At 42.0% G+C, this 23075-nt stretch overlaps 1 protein-coding gene across 1 annotated transcript; it reads right to left on the bottom strand.

Annotated features, from left to right (window-relative positions):
* Positions 1 to 678: 678 nt before the first annotated feature.
* PSMD12 (proteasome 26S subunit, non-ATPase 12) lies at positions 679 to 22497 on the bottom strand. The gene is made up of 11 exons (XM_030208448.1): positions 22274 to 22497; positions 18019 to 18078; positions 16523 to 16651; positions 14496 to 14603; positions 13113 to 13217; positions 12402 to 12551; positions 11646 to 11780; positions 8965 to 9077; positions 7521 to 7695; positions 4214 to 4291; positions 679 to 1558 (listed from the first exon to the last, which is right to left on the bottom strand). Exons 1-11 carry the CDS (start codon positions 22376 to 22378, stop codon positions 1349 to 1351), a joined length of 1368 nt encoding a protein of 455 aa, XP_030064308.1. The 5' UTR covers positions 22379 to 22497; the 3' UTR covers positions 679 to 1348.
* Between the last annotated feature and the right edge of the window lie 578 nt (positions 22498 to 23075).

Raw genomic sequence — 23075 nt, 5'->3', positions numbered from 1 at the left:
ATGCTTCCTCCAGCTGTCAGGAAAGCAAAATATGCACTCTAAACAGGGAGAACGAAGCTCCTGTATATTGTACTGAAACAAAAGACACACAAGCCTGAACACGGGGTGGGGGGAGGGGAGGGTTAAGAAGCAGGCTGAAATCATGAAAGGATGTGGAGGAAGGAATGGGGGGTTTCTTAAGCCATGGAGACCAGGGCCCCGTCTTTTGCAAAGTCATGATGCACCCAAATCAGCAAATACATTTTTGCATAGAAAAGTGGTTTAAGTTTCCCTTACTTCTTAAATATTGAGAGACCAGGATACATGTCAGCACATTGTGACAAATGACTAGAAAAATCATATGCCTTTTAGAGGGCAAAAATAGCAATACAGATACCCACTAAGATTCATTTCCTAGATGCTCAGATCTGGTTGGTTAAATAACCACTTTCACTTCACTCCAAGCAAAATACAGTACAGGAAGATCTGACATGGGCCAAGTGTCAGACATGCGTCTATTCAGCTGTTTCTTTGGTTTACAGAACAATCATAACAACAGAATCAAAAAACGAGAGAGCAACTCTGTTTAACCATCACCTAGATTAGAGGCAAAATCAGAGAATACAGCTTACAGGTGGGAAAAAATGTGGGATATAAGTGCAGCAAAATAAATAAATAAAAGAAAGTGACAAATACACTTTTACCCATACTAATTCATATAGCAATAACCACTACAATTTTTAATATTATGACATATCATTTGTACAAGAGGGGTACATTTCCAAAATCTTATGCATTTTAATTGCCTGTATGGAATGAAATGGATTTTTAGCCACTTAGAACTATGGTGTGTATAAACATTTCTCCATATTTAGGGGGTGGGGGAGGGGAAGGAAGAGATTATGAATGTATATGCAAAACTTGCATGACAACTATTAAGCAACATCATTCGACATCATAAAATTTTCCTTGCCACACAATGCACTGAACTCACGTTTTTGTATCTATAACCTGATATATTTTATTTTGTAAAATAACCAACCAGAATATTCGATTACACCCCATTTTATCCTCAAAAACTGAAGTATCCATAAAAACAAATAATGTTAAAACAAAAATATTTGCTACAGTAGAAAACCATGGTGGGGATGCCACACAATACATTTGTTGACTACAAAGACATTAATACAGTGGAACTCTAGTAACTTTCTCACTGTGGGGAGCAATCAGTAATGAGCAGTTACCGAAAGGCTAAGTGTCAACAAAGCTTTAAAAAATGTTTGCTGTGTTGTTTCAGACAAGGGAAAATATACACTAGTTTGTACAGTCTGTGACATTAATTTTAAATGCATTAAGGCAATTAAGTCCCTTACTGCAAATTATGTATCATTTCCTCTTTAGCTATGAGATGTGTCGTTTTGTTAACTAATGCCATCAAAGAGTTCAGCTTGTGACTCCAGTCATTCAGAATGTCATTTGGATCCTTAGGTCTCTGGAAATTGATAATTCCTGCCAACCTGTCAACTTTAGCAAAAATGGTCTTGTTCACTACCAAATTGGACAGGAACTCCTCCGACTCCTGTAAGGGAGTTAAACAAACATTTTTTTACTGCAATAAGCTACCTGTATTTTTTTTTTTTTTTTTTTAAATAAAGCACAAAAGATATCTCCACCCCACAGCCCTGTTAGAATTATCTGCCACTGGGTCAATTACCCACAATGCCCTGCCTAGGGATGAGAGCCTCAATCATTGTGCAAATGACGTCAGCATTCCAGAAGGACTCCTGGTGCTGCTGCGTGGACTAATATCAAGCTGGACATGTTAAGCAGGGCTACAGAGGGTCACCAGAATCCAAACCCTTAGTTTGTTTACAGGGTAATATTGTACTATGGAACATGCTTATTGCTTGGATTAAGGAACAAAGTTTAATATGAAAACATTTTGGAACACCTGCTGATAATGGGCCATGGTTACTTAAGCAGTGGCGATCCTTGATCTGCTGCCACCTGGGGCAGATCGCTGCTGCGTACCCCCCCCTCCCCCACACCGGGTGCAGCATGACACACCCCCCCCCCCCCCCCCCGGGTGCATTCTTACCTGCTGGGAGCAGCCACGCGGATGTCGGTTCCGCTGGTTCCCTGCTCCAGAACAGGAAATAACAGCAGAGGGAGCAGGGAACCAGCGGATCAGACAGCTGCGCGGCTGCTTTCTGCACCCCTCCAGCGGCGTGCACCCGGGGTGGACCGCCCCCACTACCCCACCCTCGGTGTGCCATTGTACTTAAGACACTGTTCAGCATTTTGATTTTAAGTCTTCCCAAGTTTAGGGGCCCTTTTGCTAAAGGACTGTCAAATGGCAACCCGAACTACCGCTGGCTCAATGTGGATGACAGCGGTAGCTCCACCCCCAGTGCGCACCATTTCCACAGAGGGTTACCCAGCGATAACTGGGCAGCGTTGCGACCTGCCTAGTTACTGCCAGGTTAGCGTAGGAGCTCTTACCGCCACCTCAATAGGTGGTGGTAAGTGCTTTTCCCAAAATGGCTGCACGGCAAGTGCCAACTTACCACACGCCCATTTCATTTTGCGGCTTTTTTTTTTACTCGCTACAGTAAAAGGGGGCCTTGGTGTGCTGCAAAAATGGCTGCCGCCGCTAGCACAGGACCCCTTTTACCACAACTTAGTAAAAGAACCTCTTAATAAAAAGATTTAACATTTTTATTAATGAGAATTGCATAAAATACATCCAAGATCCAGCACAAGCAGAATGCCAACATCATAACATTTAAAGCAAAGAAACGATGACTAGATCTATCACCAACTATTTTAACAGTTTCCCCCCCCCCCTCCCTATCACCCCAGCCCCACCTCCCCTCCTTATGCAAAACACAACAGCTCCAACCCACTACAATAATGCAGCCACAGTTATGCGGGTAAAGAACTCAAAAGTTGTTTTCCACTTATTCCCTGAAATAACCCCTCCCCCCCCCCCCCCCCCCCCCCCCCCCCCCATCATCTATTTAAAGTCGTTTTAGCTTTAAGGAGCTGTTAACCTTATCCAACACAATTCTATGATTAAGACCACCCTATGATCCTTCCTCCCCCCCCCCCCCCCCCCCCTCCATGTTCCACATTATGATACCAACCAAGAGAACATTTACATCCACTTTACTTCATGAGAGAATAAGCTGTTACTGAGATATTTAAGATGTTACACTTAATCTTTATAAAGCATTAGTAAGGAGGCTATGTCCCTACGGACTTAAAATTTGCAAGTAAGGACTCCAAAGCTTCAAAAAGTGCTGCCTACGTTTGGGGGACCCTCGTGCCTCCTTAGCCTCCCAGATGACCAGAAGATGCACCTGATTCCTCCAGTGCCAAAATGCCGGAGAAGCTGATATTGTCCAATATTGCAAAATTACTTTTTTGCCCACCAGGCTTAAGATTTTACATTTTAAAAAATTAAAAAAAAAAAGCTGGAAGAGTATATAAAAACATGGGAAAAATCCTTGAGCAGCTGTGAATGAAAGTGCAGAGTGCCAGATTCCAAACCAGCCTCCACTTAAGCTGGCAGATCAAAAAGACTTAAAAAACAAAAGTACCAACCAATAACATCTAGAGTGAATGAACTTTAAATACAAGCAAAATCAACCTGAAAGGCTTGGCACCTACTTTTCTCCCCATAGCCAAATAGAGGGATGGGAAATAAAAACTTCACTAAGGCCTATGAGTAATTATATTTATGTTACAGCACAATAAAAAATAAAAACCAATTTAGGCAACACAGTGTGCGATATGTGATAAATCACATAAACCTCCACCTCCTATACACTATTATATACAGTACTGCTCAATCAAAACCCCCAGATCATCTGATGACTTCATTCTGCTCAGCATGTTGACTCCAGCCCAATTCAACACATGGAAAAACAAAAAATTATAATTCAGGAAATGTGTGCTATCTATACTGTAAGACATATCCCAATATCTGGCGCTCTGATAGGCTGGAAAAAAAATTATCCTTTTTGATGCCTGCGGTAGTATGGGCGTGTCTTTGGGGTGAACTCTGGGACACTTTTTACCATGGCTGGGAAAAAGGCCACATTTCAGTGGGCTGGGAAACGGATGTGCGCAAAAACTAAAAACTAGCATGCATCTATTTATGGCCTGAGCCCTTACTGCAAGCCATTGACTTAGTAGTAAGGGCTCACATGCATAAATATACAGTACTTACATCAACAGATAAGTCCAAGAGTTTGGACATTCTCTTCATTGTAATCCTCGTATAATACTTCGCCATTATTCTAATATTCTGGAATGGAAGTATATAAGCAATGACATAAGACATCAGAACACAAAATAAAAGAAAAGAAAATAGCGTGATACAAGAATTCATGCACATTGATTCTGCCGGTTCAATGGAACTACTGCTCAGAGACACAGGGTTCATCTGGTTCAAGCCTTCTGCTTCCCGAGCAGACTGGGAATACCATGGAAGCAACATTCACAGCCTCTTGGGGCTGGTATTGGTCACGATAACTTCTAGTGACTGGATTTAAGGCCCACGATTGCCAGGTGCTGGTAGGGGGCCCTGGTACATGTCCCCCTTTTCTTTGGCCAAGGACCGTCATGGAATGAAATAAGACCAAAATAATGCACAGGTAGCTGCTAAAGGTGGTTCAAGGGATCAGATCTGAACTAAAAGATTTAAAGAAAAAAAATTCTGCTTCAATATCCTTATTGGATTTCATGGTATGATAGTGGAGAAATAGGGGGTGGGGGGATTTTGATAGAAAAGCTACTGTATAATTGCTATATTTTATATGTTTGAGGATATCTCTTTATTTGGTGATTTTTTGGTACAAGGTATTATTGTTATGAGGTTGTATAGTGGGAAAGGGATGATATGTAAAATACTGAACAATTAGAATGTACCTTTAATCGATTGTTCAATAGAATCATTCTGACATTAAACTTTTATTTAGATAGTTCAAGTAGGGAGGACAAAGCAAAGGGTTAAAGTTTGTAAACCAAACTCTATGCAGATATACAGGAAGTTCGCCCTCTTGTGCTAGTGACTAATTTAATGAACAGGTCACCAGCAATCTCTCTATATAAAACGCACCTCCAACGTTCTATGAAGCCTCTTTTAGCCAAAAGTGAAGGGGGTGAGATCGCATTGTGTCTGCCCCGCCCACGCGTCAAACGTGATGACATTGAGGGTGGAGCAATGACACTCAACCAATCGCATCGTTCGGCAGCGAAGCGTCAGGGAAGGAGGCGGCGCTCTCGACGTCTAGCCTTCCCTTCGCTGTGTTCCGCCTTCTTCTGACGTCAAGGATGACGTCAAAAGAAGGCGGAACACAGCGAAGGGAAACCTAGACGTCGGGAGCACCGCCTCCTTCCCTGACGCTTCGCTGCCGGAACCGCCACGGAGGTACATTTTAAAAGAAGAAAAAAAAAAAAAACGGATGCATGGATGCGAAGGGGGGGAGAAGAAGAGGGCGGGCCAGGCTGGGACATGGGAGAGAGAGGAGCATGGATGCGAGGGGGGGGTCATGGAAGGGAGAGAGGGGACTTGCTGGAAAAGGATGAATGGAGGCGGCAGGGGACAGAGGAGCATGGATTGCAGGGCAGGCCTCAGGCAGAGAGGGGAAATGCTGGATAGGGATGAATGGAGGGGGCAGGTGACAGAGTAACATGGATGGCCATGGATTGGGACGGCAGGGCTCAGGGAAAGGGGAATTGCTGGATAGGGATGAATGGAGGGGACAGATGGGCATGGATGGATATGGATTGCAGGGCAGGCCTCAGGCACAGAGGGGAAATGCTGGAAAGGGATGAATGGAGGGGGCAGGGGACAGAGTAACATGGATGGCCATGGATTGGGAGGGCAGGGCTCAGGGAAAGGGGAATTGCTGGATAGGGATGAATGAAGGGGACAGATGGGCATGGATGGATATGGATTGCATGACAGGCCTCAGGCAGAGAGGGGAAATGCTGGAAAGGGATGAATGGAGGGGACAGAGGAGCATGGATTGCAGGGCAGGCCTCAGGCAGAGAGGGGAAATGCTGGATAGGGATGAATGGAGGGGGCAGGTGACAGAGTAACATGGATGGCCATGGATTGGGACGGCAGGGCTCAGGGAAAGGGGAATTGCTGGATAGGGATGAATGGAGGGGACAGATGGGCATGGATGGATATGGATTGCAGGGCAGGCCTCAGGCACAGAGGGGAAATGCTGGAAAGGGATGAATGGAGGGGGCAGGGGACAGAGTAACATGGATGGCCATGGATTGGGAGGGCAGGGCTCAGGGAAAGGGGAATTGCTGGATAGGGATGAATGAAGGGGACAGATGGCAATGGATGGATATGGATTGCACGACAGGCCTCAGGCAGAGAGGGGAAATGCTGGAAAGGGATGAATGCAGGGGGCAGGGGACAGAGGAGCATGGATTGCAGGGCAGGCCTCAGGCAGAGAGGGCAAATGCTGGATAGGGATGAATGGAGGGGGCAGGTGACAGAGTAACATGGATGGCCATGGATTGGGACGGCAGGGCTCAGGGAAAGGGGAATTGCTGGATAGGGATGAATGGAGGGGACAGATGGGCATGGATGGATATGGATTGCAGGGCAGGCCTCAGGCAAAGAGGGGAAATGCTGGAAAGGGATGAATGGAGGGGGCAGGGGACAGAGGAGCATGGATGGCCACACACACACACTCTCTATCACACTGTGTCTCACATACACACTTGCACACACTCTCATTCTCACACTCACACCCAGACTCACTCTCTCTCACACACTCACACTTTCACTCTGACTCTCAAACAGTCACTCTCATATACACTCTCCCAAACATACACACTCCGAGGAAAACCTTGCTAGCGCCCGTTTCATTTGTCTCTGAAACGGGCCTTTTTTACTAGTATCTCATATTACATTCAAGGTTCCTGTAGTCTTGGCTGTGAACTACCCTCCAAACGCATCAAACTCTCATGTAAAAAGAGTTGGGAAAATTTATTCTCTCACTTCACTCGTCCACCACCCTCCCCACCCCCACCCCCCCCCCCCCCCCGAAAAAGAGGGTTGTTTTTTTGTTGTTGTTGGTTTTTTTTTTTTTTTTGTTTAGTGCAGCTTACATTCATATAATAAAACTTTAGAGGCGTTGAGTGGGATACGGGAGAGGTAAGGTAACTGTCAAATTGCGATCATGCATCTGCTTGTTCCTTGGCTTGGTTATGGCAATCTGAATACAATTGATTGTTCACTGCATGATTGCGTATGTTGAAATGTTGTGTTGCTATAAAGCTGCTTGTTTTACAAATTTGATCCTGAATAAAAACAGTTTGAAATTAACATAATAAAACTTCTACTTAGGAGCAGCTGTCAGCAGAGTAAACTACTGGATGCAGACGACCAATTAGGGGCTATTCCCATTTCTAGGTCACTGGTACACAAGCAAATTGGTGCTATAAAAATTCAGGCCACTCAAACATCTGCCACCCAGAGGGCGGTTTTAATCCCTCAAGGGACTTACATGCTCTACCACCCTGTTCTTCAAATCTTTCCATCTTTTTTCCCCTTCCTCTGTATAACCAAAAACATCGGTAGCAGTGCTCTCGAGGGACCCTTCTCTTAGCTCCTTGCCATAGTTTTCCACAAGGTTGGACCAGCGCATCAGCTCCATTGTGATGAAGAGTTTCAGGAGATCCCTGTAAATCAGAAAAAGTATCATATCATTTCATGGCAGTTTCCTCCTCGAATCCAAACAGACTCCAAATCTTCAAACACAAAAAGTAAACAATAACTTCATCTTCATTCTGTTATTGCAATATATTAGTAGAAAAGGAAGGCAAATGTTCTAGGAAAGACATTTCCATGGGTATATATGCGACGCTTGTGCAGATGGCTGAAAGCATACACTCAGCGCCATTTTACGCTTACTTTAATCGCTGTATGGGGAGGTACTTCTAGCAGCAGGTTTTGGAACTGTGGATTTTCAAACATATAAATAGATTGTGATTGCCGTGTTATTTCCACATATCCAAGTGAACTAAGTTAATACAACAAAATTCAACAAGCTTTCTAAAGTTATCCTCTCGTCATCCAAACAGTCAAAGAGGAAAACTTTTGAAAGTTTGTCCAAGATACATAAGTAGAGAGGTGTGGTAGCTGTGTTAGTCCACTCTTAAAGGTTATCAATAGAAATCAAACAAAATAAAACATGGAAAAGAAAATAAGATGATACCTTTTTTTATTGGACATAACTTAATACATTTCTTGATTAGCTTTCCGATCTGACGAAGAAGGGCAACCTTCAAAAGCTAATCAAGAAATGTATTAAGTTATGTCCAATAAAAAAGGTATCATCTTATTTTCTTTTCCATGTTTTATTTTGTTTGATTTCTATTGATAACCTCCAAGATACATTAAATTGTCCAATAAAAACGTTATCACCTACAACTTAATTGTTGACCCCTTACTTCCACTATGTATGCATCATCAACTCAGAAAAGCCATCCGCATAAATTAGAAGATGTAAATGCATACACGTATATGCATACTTTGAACAACACATTTTCACCGATATGGATATTATGTCCCTCTCGGAGGTCATTTTAGATGGCACTCTCTTTTACATGCAGCATAAATTTAAGTCTGTTTATTTGAACTGAGCTGATGAGCTGCTAGATGCAGGAATTGCAGCACTTTTATGCACAATCATGCACGCAAACTAAGCCAGGAAATGTAGGGTACTAAATAGCAGGTGCAAATTCATTGTGGGATAGTTTTCACAAGGGACAGTATGCACAACATTACAAAGGGAAAAGAACAGCCATATCCTGCAGGCAAAGCATGATATAAAAGCTGAAAATGCTTTACAAAATGTATCCCCTTTTATCCAAGTTCTATGCCCAAGAAAGCCCATATCTGCTTTTAAAAACAAAAGAAGCAGCTGGCCCTACACATTGAATACTTACTTATATTTAGGTATGTCGTCTAGTTTTTTATCACTATTTATTCTATGCACTAGATCTGACTGTTCATTGTCATAGGGGGCCAGGATAACGTATAGCACTACACTCTTCAGAGCCTAAATGAAGAAAAATAGAAACATACAAAAGAGAAAACACAGTAATGACTATAAAATAAAGAGCATAGGATAACCAAAATCACTTGTGATCAGACCTAGAGGGGAATAATCGAACGTCGCCGGCGATCTATTTTGGCGGCGGCGCAACAGCTGGCCGGAACTGTATTTTCAAAAAAGATGGCCGGCCATCTTTTTTTTCGATAATACGGTGTGGGCCGGCGAAATGCCTTGGATTTCGCCAGGTTTGAGATTGCCACTCTTGTTTTTCCGCGATAATGGAAAAAACTGCCGGCGATCTCAAACCCGGCGAAATCCAAGGCATTTGGCCGTGGGAGGAGTCAGCATTTGTAGTGCAATGGTCCCCCTCACATGCCAGGACACCAACCGGGCACCCTAGGGGGCACTTCAAACATCTTTTATAAACAACCAAATTAGCTTCCAGGTGCATAGCACCCTTCCCTTGTGTGCTGAGTCCCCTAAATCCCCTCCAAAACCCACTGCTCACAAGTGTGCACCATTACCCTAGCCCTAAGGGCTGAAGGGGGGCACCTACATGTGGGTACAGTGGGTTTTGGGGGGTTTGGGAGGGCTCAACATTACCCACCACAAGTGGAACAGGTGGGGGGGGATGGGCCTGGCTCTGCCTTTCTGCAGTCCACTGCAACCAACAACAACTGTTCCAGGGACCTGCATACTGCTGTCAGGGTGCTGGGTATGCCATTTGAGGCTGGCAAAAAAGGTTTGTATTTTAATAATTTTAGTGTGGGAGGGGGTTGGCGACCACTGTGGGAGTAAGGGGAGGTCATCCCCCATTCTCTCCGGTGGTCATCTGGTCAGTTGGGGCACCTTTTTGAGGCTTGGTCGTGAAAATAAAAGGACCAAGTAAACCCGGCGAAATACTGCTTATCGCCGGGATTTATTTTTCCATTATCCGCAAAAGCCGGCCATCTGGTATCCACGCCCAAGCCTGCCCATGTCTCGCCTTCGCTTCGCCGCCAACACGCCCCTTTGAACTTTCGCCGGCCCGGCGAAGGGAAAGTGGCGAAGCTATCACAAATGTAGCTTTCGATAATACGCTTTTCGCCGCTTTTGCGAAATCGCCGGCCATATCCCGATTTGTGTCGGGAAATAGCCGGTGATTACTTTCGATTATAAGCTGGCTAGTTGCTCAAGCAGCAGGGTTTCTGTGGAATGGGATTGGGAATGCTGCAGAGGGCGTCCCAGTCACGGCTCAATGGTGACACCTTTAGGATTGTCAGGAAAGCTGTGGGCGGGGACAGCAGCTGCAATAACTAGGCTAAGCTGGAGGGGGTTATAAGCAGGCAAAAACTCCAATTAGCTGCGAATGAAGGTTCATAGTACAACCCCCACAGACACCAGGTCCAATCGGGTTGGAAAACAAACGGGCCATGATTTTAAAAATGGATATTTTTTACTTTGTAGTTTCTTTTTTGGGTGCCAACAGCAGCAATTCAGAAGCTGTAAGAAGGTGTCTATGACAGCCTCCACCTGTCCTCCATTAGGACGCAATCGGTAGGAATCCAACATAGCCAGAGAGAGCGCAGAACTCATCATAGTAACATAGTAGATGACGGCAGAAAAAGACCTGCACGGTCCATCCAGTCTGCCCAACAAGATAAACTCATATGTGCTACTTTTTGTGTATACCTTACCTTGACTTGTATCTGCCATGGTTAAGATACACAATAAATACTACAAACATCAAAACAAACTAAAATAGACAAAATGTAACTACAATAAACACAAAAACAGCTTATAAAGAAAAAAAATCATTTGCACAGAATTAAAACACACCACAAGCCAAAATAATGCCTAACTGCAATAAACCATACTAAAAAATAATCCATGGCCTTTTTGGTTCCTTTGTACTCTTACTGGTGGTATGGACAACCAACCCTTGTGGGCTACAATACTGCTAGTGTCAGACATCCTTAAAGCCCATTTTTTCCTCTGGCATTTGCCCCGGTCATAAGATGACTGTAGTGATGACCCCCTTCTCCCTTTGCTACCCCCTCATGGTGAGATTACCCTTTCACCGTCATGTGAACTTTCTTTCACTTCCCCTAGTTTAATTTTAACTAAATTCTACTCTCCTCTTGGACTTTATTAAAATTTCCCAAGTAACCCAACTTACCTTTTGTTTCCATCTTCTCATTTCAACCCCTCAGATACCTGTTTTTATTTGCAATATGTTAAATAAATTTGAACTGTGAACAACATCCCTTATTCGTTCCCCTGAAAACTCTTTGGGCTCCTTTTATAAGCTAAGGTAGTGATTTTCCTGACAAGACAAATGCGACGAAGCCCATTCAGTTCCTATGGGCCACGCAGGAATCACTACCGCGGCTTAATAAAAGGAGCCCTTAGTTTGCAAAAGACTTGTTACATTTCATTTCTTCAGGTAGACAGGACCTGATCCAGAAACACTTTCAACAGATGAAAAGGATTCTATTTTGGAAAGCCAGGCATAAATACACTGAATTAGACAAAGTATCGCCTTAGACTTGAATTACAGAAGATCATATATTCCCCCCTCTGGTGATTTACCTGTTGCCATTTTTCACCTTCAGCTTGGATGCAAGGAGTGTCATAAATAGCTCTGTAGTGCTTGCAAATAGATAAGTAGGACCCTTCATGCTGATCCAGTTGAATCATTAAGTTGTAATACTTCAGCTTCAATTTCTAAAATCAAGACATTTCAAAGAAAAAAGGATTAATTATATACTAATTGATTTGTATCAACTGTACATTTCAGAATGTTTCATTTTATTATCCAATGTTATGATGCACACTGCTTAAAACCACTCAGGTAAACTTTAAACAGTAACAGTGAGCTTAATTTTTTTTAAATGCCAGCCATAGCATTTATGTATATATTCAGTGATGCTATATGGCTAGGTGGTGGCTCCAAATTTAACTATGAGGTGGTCACCCCACCAATTACAGCTAAGCTATTTAATTTAGGCCAGCCTAAATTGAAATCACTAAGCTTATGAATAGGGGCTGAATAATGCCACCACCTGTAAAGTTCTGCCCTAACTCCACCTGGTCAGTGTTTATATAGTGCCACAGCAGTAGAGATTTTCAACAGCACCATCATGAAAGCGTGCTGAAAATCTATCGATACTAAGGTTTATATATTTAGCAGCAGTCACTAAGCAAATAAAGTTCTTTTGAATACAACCCCCAACTATTAATAGACAGATTAGGTTTTTAAATAAATTAAATATTATTTTACAATAAACTCTAAATATTAGTCTAGTTTTGTTTTTCTAAACAACTAATTTGTCTCCTTCATTTTACCTCTGTGTTTTCATCCTGGAAGAATTTGGTATTGATTTTTTTGCTGATAATTTGAGTTCGAATGTGATCTTTGACTGCAAGACACAGTCTCATCTGCTCTAGAATAAATTCCACTTTCTCTTTCTTTTCCATCGAGCCATAGGTTTCCACCTAGCAAAGGAAATGCAACAGCACTACAGGGTCACTTCTGTACAATCCCAAACAAGTCAAAGCAATATGATTGCATTCTCCAGCTGTCTGTCTGGAAACCAATCACGTAGACTGCATGATCTGCTAATCACTATGCGTCACACACCAACGTTTTATATTAGAACACATTTACTTGAAGAAAACTAATTATATTTTATTGTTCTTTAAAAATAATCAAAATGTATTAATCACATAATACACATTTTGCTTTATGCTTACGTAAGAGAAATCTTGCTTAATGCCAAGACTGTGGCACAGAAACATGGCAAGTCTTATGAATACCATCTGCCTTAGGACTGGTGTGATGGGCCAGTAATTAGATTCATGTGTTGCCAGACAAGATTAGACTTAATCTCCAGCTCTGTGATATGTGCCTTCCCATTTACTGGAACCTTCCGTCTCATAAAAATTCATCTCACTATCATCTCTGCAGAAAACAAGTGGAGGGCTCCACGTTGGCCTGCGCCAAGTAGGAAAAGTATAATCCGAGAGTCAAGCACACATACACTGTCAGTAGATTACCTGAAGCTCTTGCAAAATTGAAGCAGCCTCTTTCACATTCCCATCCTGTTCTTTCATCTCTGCCAAAGTCCTTGTCAGTCGAGCACGCTCAATTTCTACATAGATCTACATTCAAAAGAAGGTAAATTCAACCCTGCTCACAATGCGCTGAATTTATTAACAATAGTAAAACACAGATAATGCATTTTGTGATAAGTCATCACACACAAACACACAAAAAAAAGTTGTTTTCATTAGGGGTGCAAGTTAAATCACTATTACCTGTGATTAATCAATTATTAATCGCAATTTTAATGCAAGCAGTTGATTCAGTACTCAAGAAAAGTTATCTGAGCTCAAAGACTTCTGTTTACAAGATGGTTTCTCCATGGGAACGGCCTTCAGCCGCTTAGACAAAGTTGCAGGACATCAGACTCACAGAAACAGAAGCCTGTGCGGCCGCATTGCTGATCTGCAAGGGCAGGCTTCTACATGGAATGTTGCTAGTGGAATAGCAACATTAACATTCCATGTAGAATCTCAAACAGTAGCCACAGAATGTCAAACAGTAGCCAACATTCCATGTAGAACCTTAGATTGTAGCAACATTCCATTTAGAATCTGAAATAGGGAAAGGGAACTGGGACTTGACATACCGCCTTTTTCGCAACTACATTCAAAGCGGTTTACATATATTCAGGTACTTATTTTGTACCAGGGGCAATGGAGGGTTAAGTGACTTGCCCAGAGTCACAAGGAGCAGCAGTGGGAATCGAACCCAATTCCCCAGAATCAGAGTCTGCTGCACTAACCACTAGCCTACTCCTCCACTAGCAACATTCCACGTAGAAGCCTGCCCTTGCAGATCAGCAATGCGCCCGCGCAGGCTTCTGTTTCTGTGAGTTTGTAAACAGAAGTCTGTGCGGCAGTTTACATATGTTCAGGTACTTATTTTGTACCAGGGGCAATGGAGGGTTAAGTGACTTGCCCAGCGTCACAAGGAGCTGCAGTGGGAATCGAACTCAGTTCCCCAGGATCAAAGTCCTCTGCACTAACCACTAGGCTACTCCTCCACTTGCCAAGGAAAGCTGGCACTCCAAGCTAGGATTTCAATAGTGTTAAGTAAGCAACTTAACTGTCTCAGTTCAGCTATTTCCTACACTGGGCTAAATGTAGGACAGGAAACCAACTTAGCTCACTAGTGATGAAAACCAATCCCACCATAATAAATGACACTTGAAAATCTAGCTGCTTAGTGGAGATCTTCATACCCAGGGGTCTAGCCTGTTAATGCCGTTGTTAGAGAGTGTCTGATCCATTTGCACACTAGATCCGCATAACAGTTCAAAGTATTCAACAAATAGTTTATAGTAGAAGAAAGACAGTGACATATACCAAACGTACCTTTCCTTCCGTGACCATGCGCAGTGTGTCAATGAGCCGTAATTTAATGGCGAGATCTGTAATTTCTTCAATGTATGTACAGCACTGTTGAACCATTTTAGCTACTGCCTGCCTCGTACAAACAGAATACACACAGTGAACAAAAACCGCTAAGACAATTCAAATCAGAAAACACAAACTTGATATTAATTTAGTGAAGAATATGTATTCACTCTTCTAACATAAGCTCTGGGCAGCTTCAAATTTTTAAAAAAACACTGATATGATACGATTTGTTTCACTTTACTAGAATGGAGAATACCGTGCTAGGAACATCTGCTATAGACTCATCATACCCAGTCTAAAGCAAACATTATTTAGCGAGTAATGAACAAAGGGGTTTTCTGTGGCTCTACTGTGTGCTGTTATCAGCTGAGAACCCCATGCAAATGTATTACAATAAGCTCATTAGTATACTAATGAGCATTTCAGGCGAAGCACAACTCCAGAGTGCCTAGCTTTACCCAGCAAATTTTACAGCTGCTCTGGAGCTAACAGAGAGGAGGGAAGCCCAAACATAGGTAGCTGCAAAGGCTGCCTGCTTGTCCTCCCACCTCTCCCCTCCTGGCAACCCCCCCACCCCCCCACCCCCCCCCCCCCACCCCCACCCCCACAACAATTTCCTGGTGGTACTGTGGACCCCGCACACGCCTGTGCCTCCCCCCCAAAACAATTTCCTGGAGATCCAGTGGACCTGGACCACCCACCTCCACCAACTCCCAGCAGAGATTTACCCAGGCAATGGCTGGGCGCCATTTTTTGGGACGAGGTGGTGCCTGAGGCAGGAGGGAAGAGGTGTTGCTCCTGCCCTCCTACCTCCAACTACTTTAATGTAAGGGCAGGGAGGGGGAGTCACTAGACATCAGAATAAATCTGTGCTTGGGGAACAGGGGTGCAGCACGGGTCCACTGGACCACCAGGGAATTGTTTCATGGGGGGGGGGGGGATGGGGGAAGAGGCAGGGTTTTTTTGTGCAAGCTGTCAAATAGTTGCACAAAGGGGGATCCATGCATCTTATTGGCATGCAATCACCTTTGTGCATTGGTCACTGTGACTCGGTAACTTCTACCGAAGCAGCCATATTTTACGGCTGCCTTTGTACATCGGGCCCTTAGAGAGCTGGTACTCCAACCCACAAGCCAGCCTCCCAAGCTACTGATCAAAACACAAGTCATACCAAAAAGGGTGTCTCAGGTTAAAAAAAATGCTACACAGATAGGCTTACAGATACCTTTGTTTCTGCACCTTAAGGAAGATTTTCTTTGGGAATAAAAAAAAATTAAAAAAAAGAAGTCTGTGCAGAGAGAAAAATAAGCTAACAACAAGAACTACAAACTGATAGACAAGGTAGAAGGAGAAAACATGCAATGCAATACTGCACTCAACCTTCCTCAACCTCAAATGCATAGTCGTTCTTAAATAAACGAGAGCTCTGCAAAAGGTACTGCATATACTCATAGCATATTTTGATTTGATTTTGTTCTTATCTTTTCAGCGATACCTTAAGGCGAGTTACATTCAGGTAGGATATATCTCCCTGTTTCTAAAGGACTTATAATCTAATTTGGTAACTGAGGCAGTAGAGGGTTAAATGACCTGCCAGAGGTCACACCAAGCATCAGTGAGATTTGAACTTTGACTTCCCTGGGGTTCAGCCCACTATTCTAACTCCTCCTCCATTCCATATGGAAACCTATAGCAACCATTTCTAAATTAATCTAGAAGTTTAACTCTACATTTACATGTGACAGATGTCTCTCTCAACCATTAGATCTAGAGGCATTCCTCACCGAGCTTGAAACAGAGGTTTTTTTTTTTTTAAATGCATTTTCATTTGCAGCAACAAGAGGCTTGCATATGTATTGTTTATTGTTTGTTAAACTGCATCTTACAGAAACTTGTGCCACACAATTATACTATATAGTTTATATGGAAAAAAGCAGAAAAATGTACGGTTAAGATTTGTAATAAAATGGTCATTAACTCACTTGTTTTAACTGACTTCTTCTCTTTGACAAAAGAATGATATTTTCATTCATAGCATCCCACTCTTTAGTTTCATAACACATTTTCACAATGGCAACCAGGATCCGAGATGTAGACACCATATCAGAGGCCTGAGGAAGTTGAAATCATAAATAGAATTGGTATGTGTGTCATTTCAACAAGTTATATTAATGGAAATTTTTTTATATGGCCAGCATTTCATACTGTGTTATATTGTGAAGCGTTCTAACAATCAATTATATTTTCTATTTAGCAATGTTCGTTGATATCTGGATTTTTAATTCAGTGGAACTACCAGTCACAAAAGTGAAGCTGTAGAAGATTCAGATCTAATTTTACTAGTTTACAGTTAAAGTTTAGCAACTATTTCATAATGTTTCTGCTCACCTAAAATCATTTCATAAGTGGACACTTGTCTGACTACAGAACTTTTCACTCCTTCTGCTAATAAATGAATAGTCAAGGTTGGATTTTCAATTAAAATTACTCACTTTTTCAAACCCATGCTCAAGGCAAATGGCAACCCAGGTATAGTAGCTAGCTTCCTGTCCTAGGAGGCAACAGAGGACCGAGAGAGAAACCAGATTTGAACCCCATCTTCCCTAGTTCTAAGCACTTGGTCACTCCTCCGCTTTCAGTAAATAATTTCACAGGGTCAGCCCAATAGTAGAGCTACATGATGCCATTCAGACAACCTATGTCCATTCTTGGGTCAGGTCTTCTGCTCACTAAGCATGTTGTGAGTAGATATTGCAGAGGCAACAATGATGGTGTTCCAGGTCACTGTGTCTGATGGCTAGATTTAGACCCATAATGATTTCAGGACATATGAATGGATCTCATTTTTAGTCATTGGAGAAATCCTGAAAATCCGAATGGGTTGCGGCCCTCAAAGACCAAGGCTGAAGTATGGTGGGGAAGGACATGACATAGAGAAAAATCCCAGGTAGTTGCAAATGAAGGCTCGTGGCAACATGGACCTTCAGAAGTCCAAAGCAGGAGAAGGAAACTTTCTAAACAAATGAGTGAATTAAACCATTACTTGGATATCTTTTTTCCAGTAGGAGATATTAGAGATACCCAGTGGCGTTCCTAGGGTGGCTGACACCCGGAGCGGATCACCGATGTGCCCCCCCACCCCCGGCGAAAGGACACTCCCCCGGGTGCATTTTTACCTGCTGGGGGGGGGGGGGGGGTGCCACGCGTCTGTCGGCTTCACTCGTTCCCTGCTCCCTCTGCCCCAGAACAAGAAGTAACCTGTTGCGGGGCAGAGGGAGCAGGGAACGAGCGGAGCCGACAGGCGCGCGGCACCCCCCCAGCGGCGTGCACCTGGGGCAGACCACCCCCACCCCCCCTGGTACGCCACTGGAGATACTGCCATTGTGTTTTCAAAGTCAAGATGTTACAGTAATTTTGCAGTAGCGCTATAGAAATGATAAGTACTAGCAGTAGTAGTACAGTATACTGCTCTGCTTACCGTTCGAGTCTGTTTTTCTAAAGAAAGCAGGATTTCAATTGCTTCTTGAAGTCTTCCTTCCTATTGGTGATATACAAATATTAACAACATCACAATATCAATGTGCAAAATTTTACAGAGTAAATGAACAGGGAATATGAATTAAACAATGACCAACACCACTGTTATTGGTTTCTTAGTGCTTTATGAATGCAGCTGAGGATTTACTTTCTCAAGATAGCTACAGCATATTGGCAAGAGAATATTATGACATCTGTTTAACTGCTAATTATAGAAAAAATGTCCCAGTCTTGTTTCCAACAGTTACTCACACAGATCTGCACAAAAGATATTTTTTTTTAGTTTAGTTCCTCTTCAGTCTCAGCCAAAAGAAATGCTGTACGTCCATATCAATTCTACCAAACCTCATGCCACATCATGCTGCTAAGAATCATTTTAAAGGTCGTTCTTTTCATCCGCCTCAAAGCGTGAAACTTTCTCCACTAATAATGGGAATGTTATTTTGTTTATCCTCCCTTTCAACACCTCTCTTTAAATACTCACTTATTTCTCAGTGATTTCCTTAAATATTTTCTGCTATAATCTCTCATATGACTAACCAAGTGCTACAGTAACTCCAGTAGCAGAAAAATGCACATTGAAATTAATGGGGGGGAGGGGTTCAGGTAGTAGTAGTAATGGTAGCATCAGCATTTCAATGTAATTAAGCGCTAAGGGAAAGGGGATGGGATTTGATATACCAAATTTCTGCGATTACAATCAAAGCAGTTTACATATTATATACAGGTATGTATTTTTGTACCTGGGGCAATGGATGGTTAAGTGACTTGCCCAGAGTCACAAGGAACTGCAGTGGGAATTGAACCAGGTTCTCAGGTAGCTACAAGTAACCACTAGGCTACTCTCAAATTTATGGTGATGGTACACAAATCCTTTGACTCCAACTCCAACTGGATATTAGGCTTTACATTTTTTTTTATTCTGCATCTAAATTACCGGTAAATATATAAACACATATCTTTATCATGGATCTAAAGTTATAAGTATAAAATTATAAATTTACTATATATTATTTTGAAGCTGGAGTCAGTCAGTACATTTTTACTGACTCCACCAACCTGCTAAATACCACTCACTAGCAGCCCTGAACCTTGGCAGTGTTGGGTATTAGGAGATGAAAATCTTGAGCTCCTCCAATATGTGCTAAAACCCAGCTGTACCAGATTTGTGAATTTTAGGCATCACGTTGAAGGTCCCAATAAACAGACAGAAATCAGGATTTTAAATTAAGAAATTATCTCCAGTGAAAACCTAAAAGCAATACAATCTATCAGAATCATGTATACACACTTTAAAATCCAGAAACCCTAATAAGACAAATCAGATATGGATTTTGTTCACTCAAAGACAACTGCATTGGGGGGGTAGACAGGACATTCAAATATTAAAAAAAGAAACTGCACAGAAACACTACAATCCTTCTGAATAGATTAAACTTCAAAAGTAGTTATGGCCTACTGGTTAAAATGGATGCAGAATCACTATACAGCAACATCTCTGTGTAGATGGCATAGCTACATTTAACAACTTCTGAAGGAAGTCACGAGGATGAGCAGGCGGTAAGACTAAACAAGCATGTCACTTGAAAAAGGCTTAACAGAACGCTGCTAGGGAGGGGTGCAACATGCCCCATTGCGATTTGGATGCACTTCGTATTAACTGCTTAGAAAAACCTGTCTTAAAAACGTTTAAAAATAGTGATTTAGACATTTTGGCAAAAAAAAAAAAATCCATTTGCAGCTTGGTGTACTTTTTGCACATTTTTCTGTTTTGAAAATGAGCACCTTTAAAACAGTTCTTTTACTAAGGTACACTAACAAATTAGGTACTTAGCACAACTTAGTAATAGGTTCCCCACGTTGTTATTATAAGACACATCCAAGACATACAAACTCAATCTATATGAAATCTTTTGGATCACAGCATATTCACTTAAACCTTCAAATAAAAAAAGCTAAATTATCAAGTAACCTAGACCAACACTTAAAACACACAGAGAACAAGCAACGTATTTGTTGCAGATATACTGCTGATGCTTATCTCAAGACTGATCATCTCCAACATACCTTGGCTCAGGAATTAGGCTCACTCTGTCATGCTTCCAGAGAAAATCCTTTTTGCACATACCATTACCCCAAAGAAAAGATAATGCAAAGCAAAAACAAGGAAACCACAGAGCAAGTGCTTTTTATGATATCAAACAAGTCAAGAAAACTAAGAAAAATCATAAAAAATCTATAGCAAGTTTGTCCAACCTATGACCTGAGGGTCAGAATCGCCCACCAAGTGCTTTTTTTTGGCCCTCAGAAGCTTGGCAATCCTTGTGATATGTACAGCGGGATTTCTGCTTCCCCACCATGACTCAACTCAGTAAGCTTAAGTCGTGGAGTGCTGGAAGTTTGGGTTGGTCTTGTGGTTTCAAGTCTCACGAGACCAACCTGAACTTCCAGCACCACATAGCCCAAGTTTGCAGAGAGGTGTATCACATTTGGGAAGCAGGAATCCGATTGGGGGATGGAGACTGGGTGAAGGCTGGGAAGGGGACAATCCACCGTTGTACTTGCCACTATGATGTATGTACACACCTTAATGCAACACCATTTGTAATTCTGTTACCCGGAAATGGCAACCGCCATTACGGCAAATGTAAGCCTGCAAATTGGTAGGAAAATGTGGGATACAAATGCTACAAATAATAATAATAAACATGCAGCAAAATACAACAGTGCATGTTTTGGTCCTCCAAATGTTACAAAATATAAAATGTAGTGGCTATAATAGATCAGGCTTGTCCAACCTTTTTCTATTGGGGGAGGGGACAACTAGAAGAAATAGCCTCCCTCTGTAAATCCAGTTCTTGTTTCGGATTAGGAGGTTGCTAGCAAGTTAGATCTCTCTTTCTCTAATAGCCCCCTCAAACAGATTATTACTTAGCAAAATAAAGAGGCATCAGCTACAATTTGTCTGGTGTTCTTCATTTCTATTCTAATGACAAACTGAACATACCCCTATTTTCCAACTTTTCATAGCTCAACATAAATACTGACAAACACGAGAATAAACAATTTATCAATTTACTAGAGAATACAGAAAAAAATTCCTTTCAAAATCAAAACGCTGGACTCCAGTTCCTGAAGTCGGCCAAGAACCAATTCTGAAGACCTCGGACCTCACACCACCCTCTTAAATCCACTTGTGATTTTTTTTTCTCTTTATCCTTGCCCACACCCCAAAATAAACAATTGTTAAAAATGTGTGAAACGCATGAAATAAAGGCAGACAGGTGAGACAAATTGTCAATGCTATTCCACACAATATCGTACACGTGCCGAGAATAACAAACATGTCAAGAAAAAAAAAAACAAAGGAGGGGTGGGGAAAATAGGCTCTATCCAAACAAACAATGGGGGAGATGTATATTTTAATAACACAATGGTATTTATTGCAAATGGTTGACGCAACACAGCCGTGTTTTGGCACCGTAGCGCCTTCTTCAGGAGTCTATAAAAACAAATACCGTAAACAAATATAAAACATAAATATTGCAAAGAAAATGTATCTATATATATTTTTTTTTTATTTCAAATGGACATCTAAAAAGCATATAATAAAAACATACATAAAATATCATAAATACAAAAACAAGATCATAAACATATTCAAATCAATAAGATAAATAATATTGAATAATATTGTTTTTAAAATGGTGTTGCAAGATAAATACATGAATAATACAAGAAAAATGCATATAAAAGAAAACATCAAATTATATATATATATATATATATAAACTTTTTGAATTGTGGTGTATTTTCATGTGTTGAGTCAACCATTTGCAATAAATATCATTGTGTTATTAAAATATACATCTCCCCCATTGTTTGGATAGAGCCTATTTTCCATCCCCACCCCCTCCTTTGTTTTCTCCTACTTGTCTCCTGGGGATCAAGTGCACCTCCACTATTTGTGGTTTTTCTTTGGCAAGAAAAAAACCCACCACAGATATGCATTTTTTTTCCGATAGAATTCAGAACTGCGTAGGGAAAAAAAAAGAAACCGATCATTTTAATTAAAACTATGAGAAAGTTTTGTTTTGGCGAGACTGAAAGCCTCCCTCTCTCCCTCCCGTGTTCACAGGAGCAGCGCGGCCTAATCCCAGCGCCATGACTCAGCCCCAGCCCTTCCATTCACTCACCCGGGCTAGTTTCTCGCACTCGGGCAACTGCTGGTCCACTGTCGCGCTATAATCCACTTCCATTTTCACAATTCTGCCATCAGCTCTCTCAGTGTCGTCAGCCATGTTTTCAGATAATTGCTTTCAATGCTAATAAATAACAATAATTATTATTTTTTTTTTAAAGCCAGTCACGCTGACAGCCACTACAAGTCCTTTCCTCAGCACACACCGGAAACTAACAATCCTTCCCAGCCAGGCAATTGCGCAAACAACCCATACATTGGGTCCTTCTCAAAGCCCCCCGTACCTCTTTCATGGAGAAAGGAAACAAAGCAGGCATGGAGTTAGACACCTTGAGCGGAAATGGTCTTGGAAGTCCAGACTCCGCGCCGATTGGACGAAGAGGTTTTCATCCAAGGAGGTTTAATAGACCTCCAACCTCCTTGCTGGGGGCGGGTAGAACTGGGATACGTCTCCATGGCAACCGAGGAGTGGTGGGCTGGGCCGAAGATAGAGTTATGCATATGAAAAATTCACGACCCAGCCTCTTGCAGTTGCGTACTTACTGCGCGCCGTTCTGTCTGCTCCCCTACAAGGAGGTTTCAGAACTTCCTTGGGTTTAATGACAAGAGGCGACATGACGTCAAAAGGGTGAAGCCGCCATATTGGTCAGAACAAAACAAATTATCAGCTGTTGTGTATCCAGGAAGTTATCTCAGTTATAGTTAGAAACATGCCGGCTTGTGCAGCATACGGATGTACACAGAGGAAGTGTCATTTCATCGGTTAGAGTAGTAATTACTTATAAATCGTAATCAGT

The sequence above is a fragment of the Microcaecilia unicolor genome, chromosome 6 (genome assembly GCF_901765095.1).
Source record: "Microcaecilia unicolor chromosome 6, aMicUni1.1, whole genome shotgun sequence".
NCBI classification, from domain to species: domain Eukaryota; kingdom Metazoa; phylum Chordata; class Amphibia; order Gymnophiona; family Siphonopidae; genus Microcaecilia; species Microcaecilia unicolor.
Note: the sequence above shows the minus strand (reverse complement) of the source record. Positions and strands in the feature narration are given on the sequence as shown.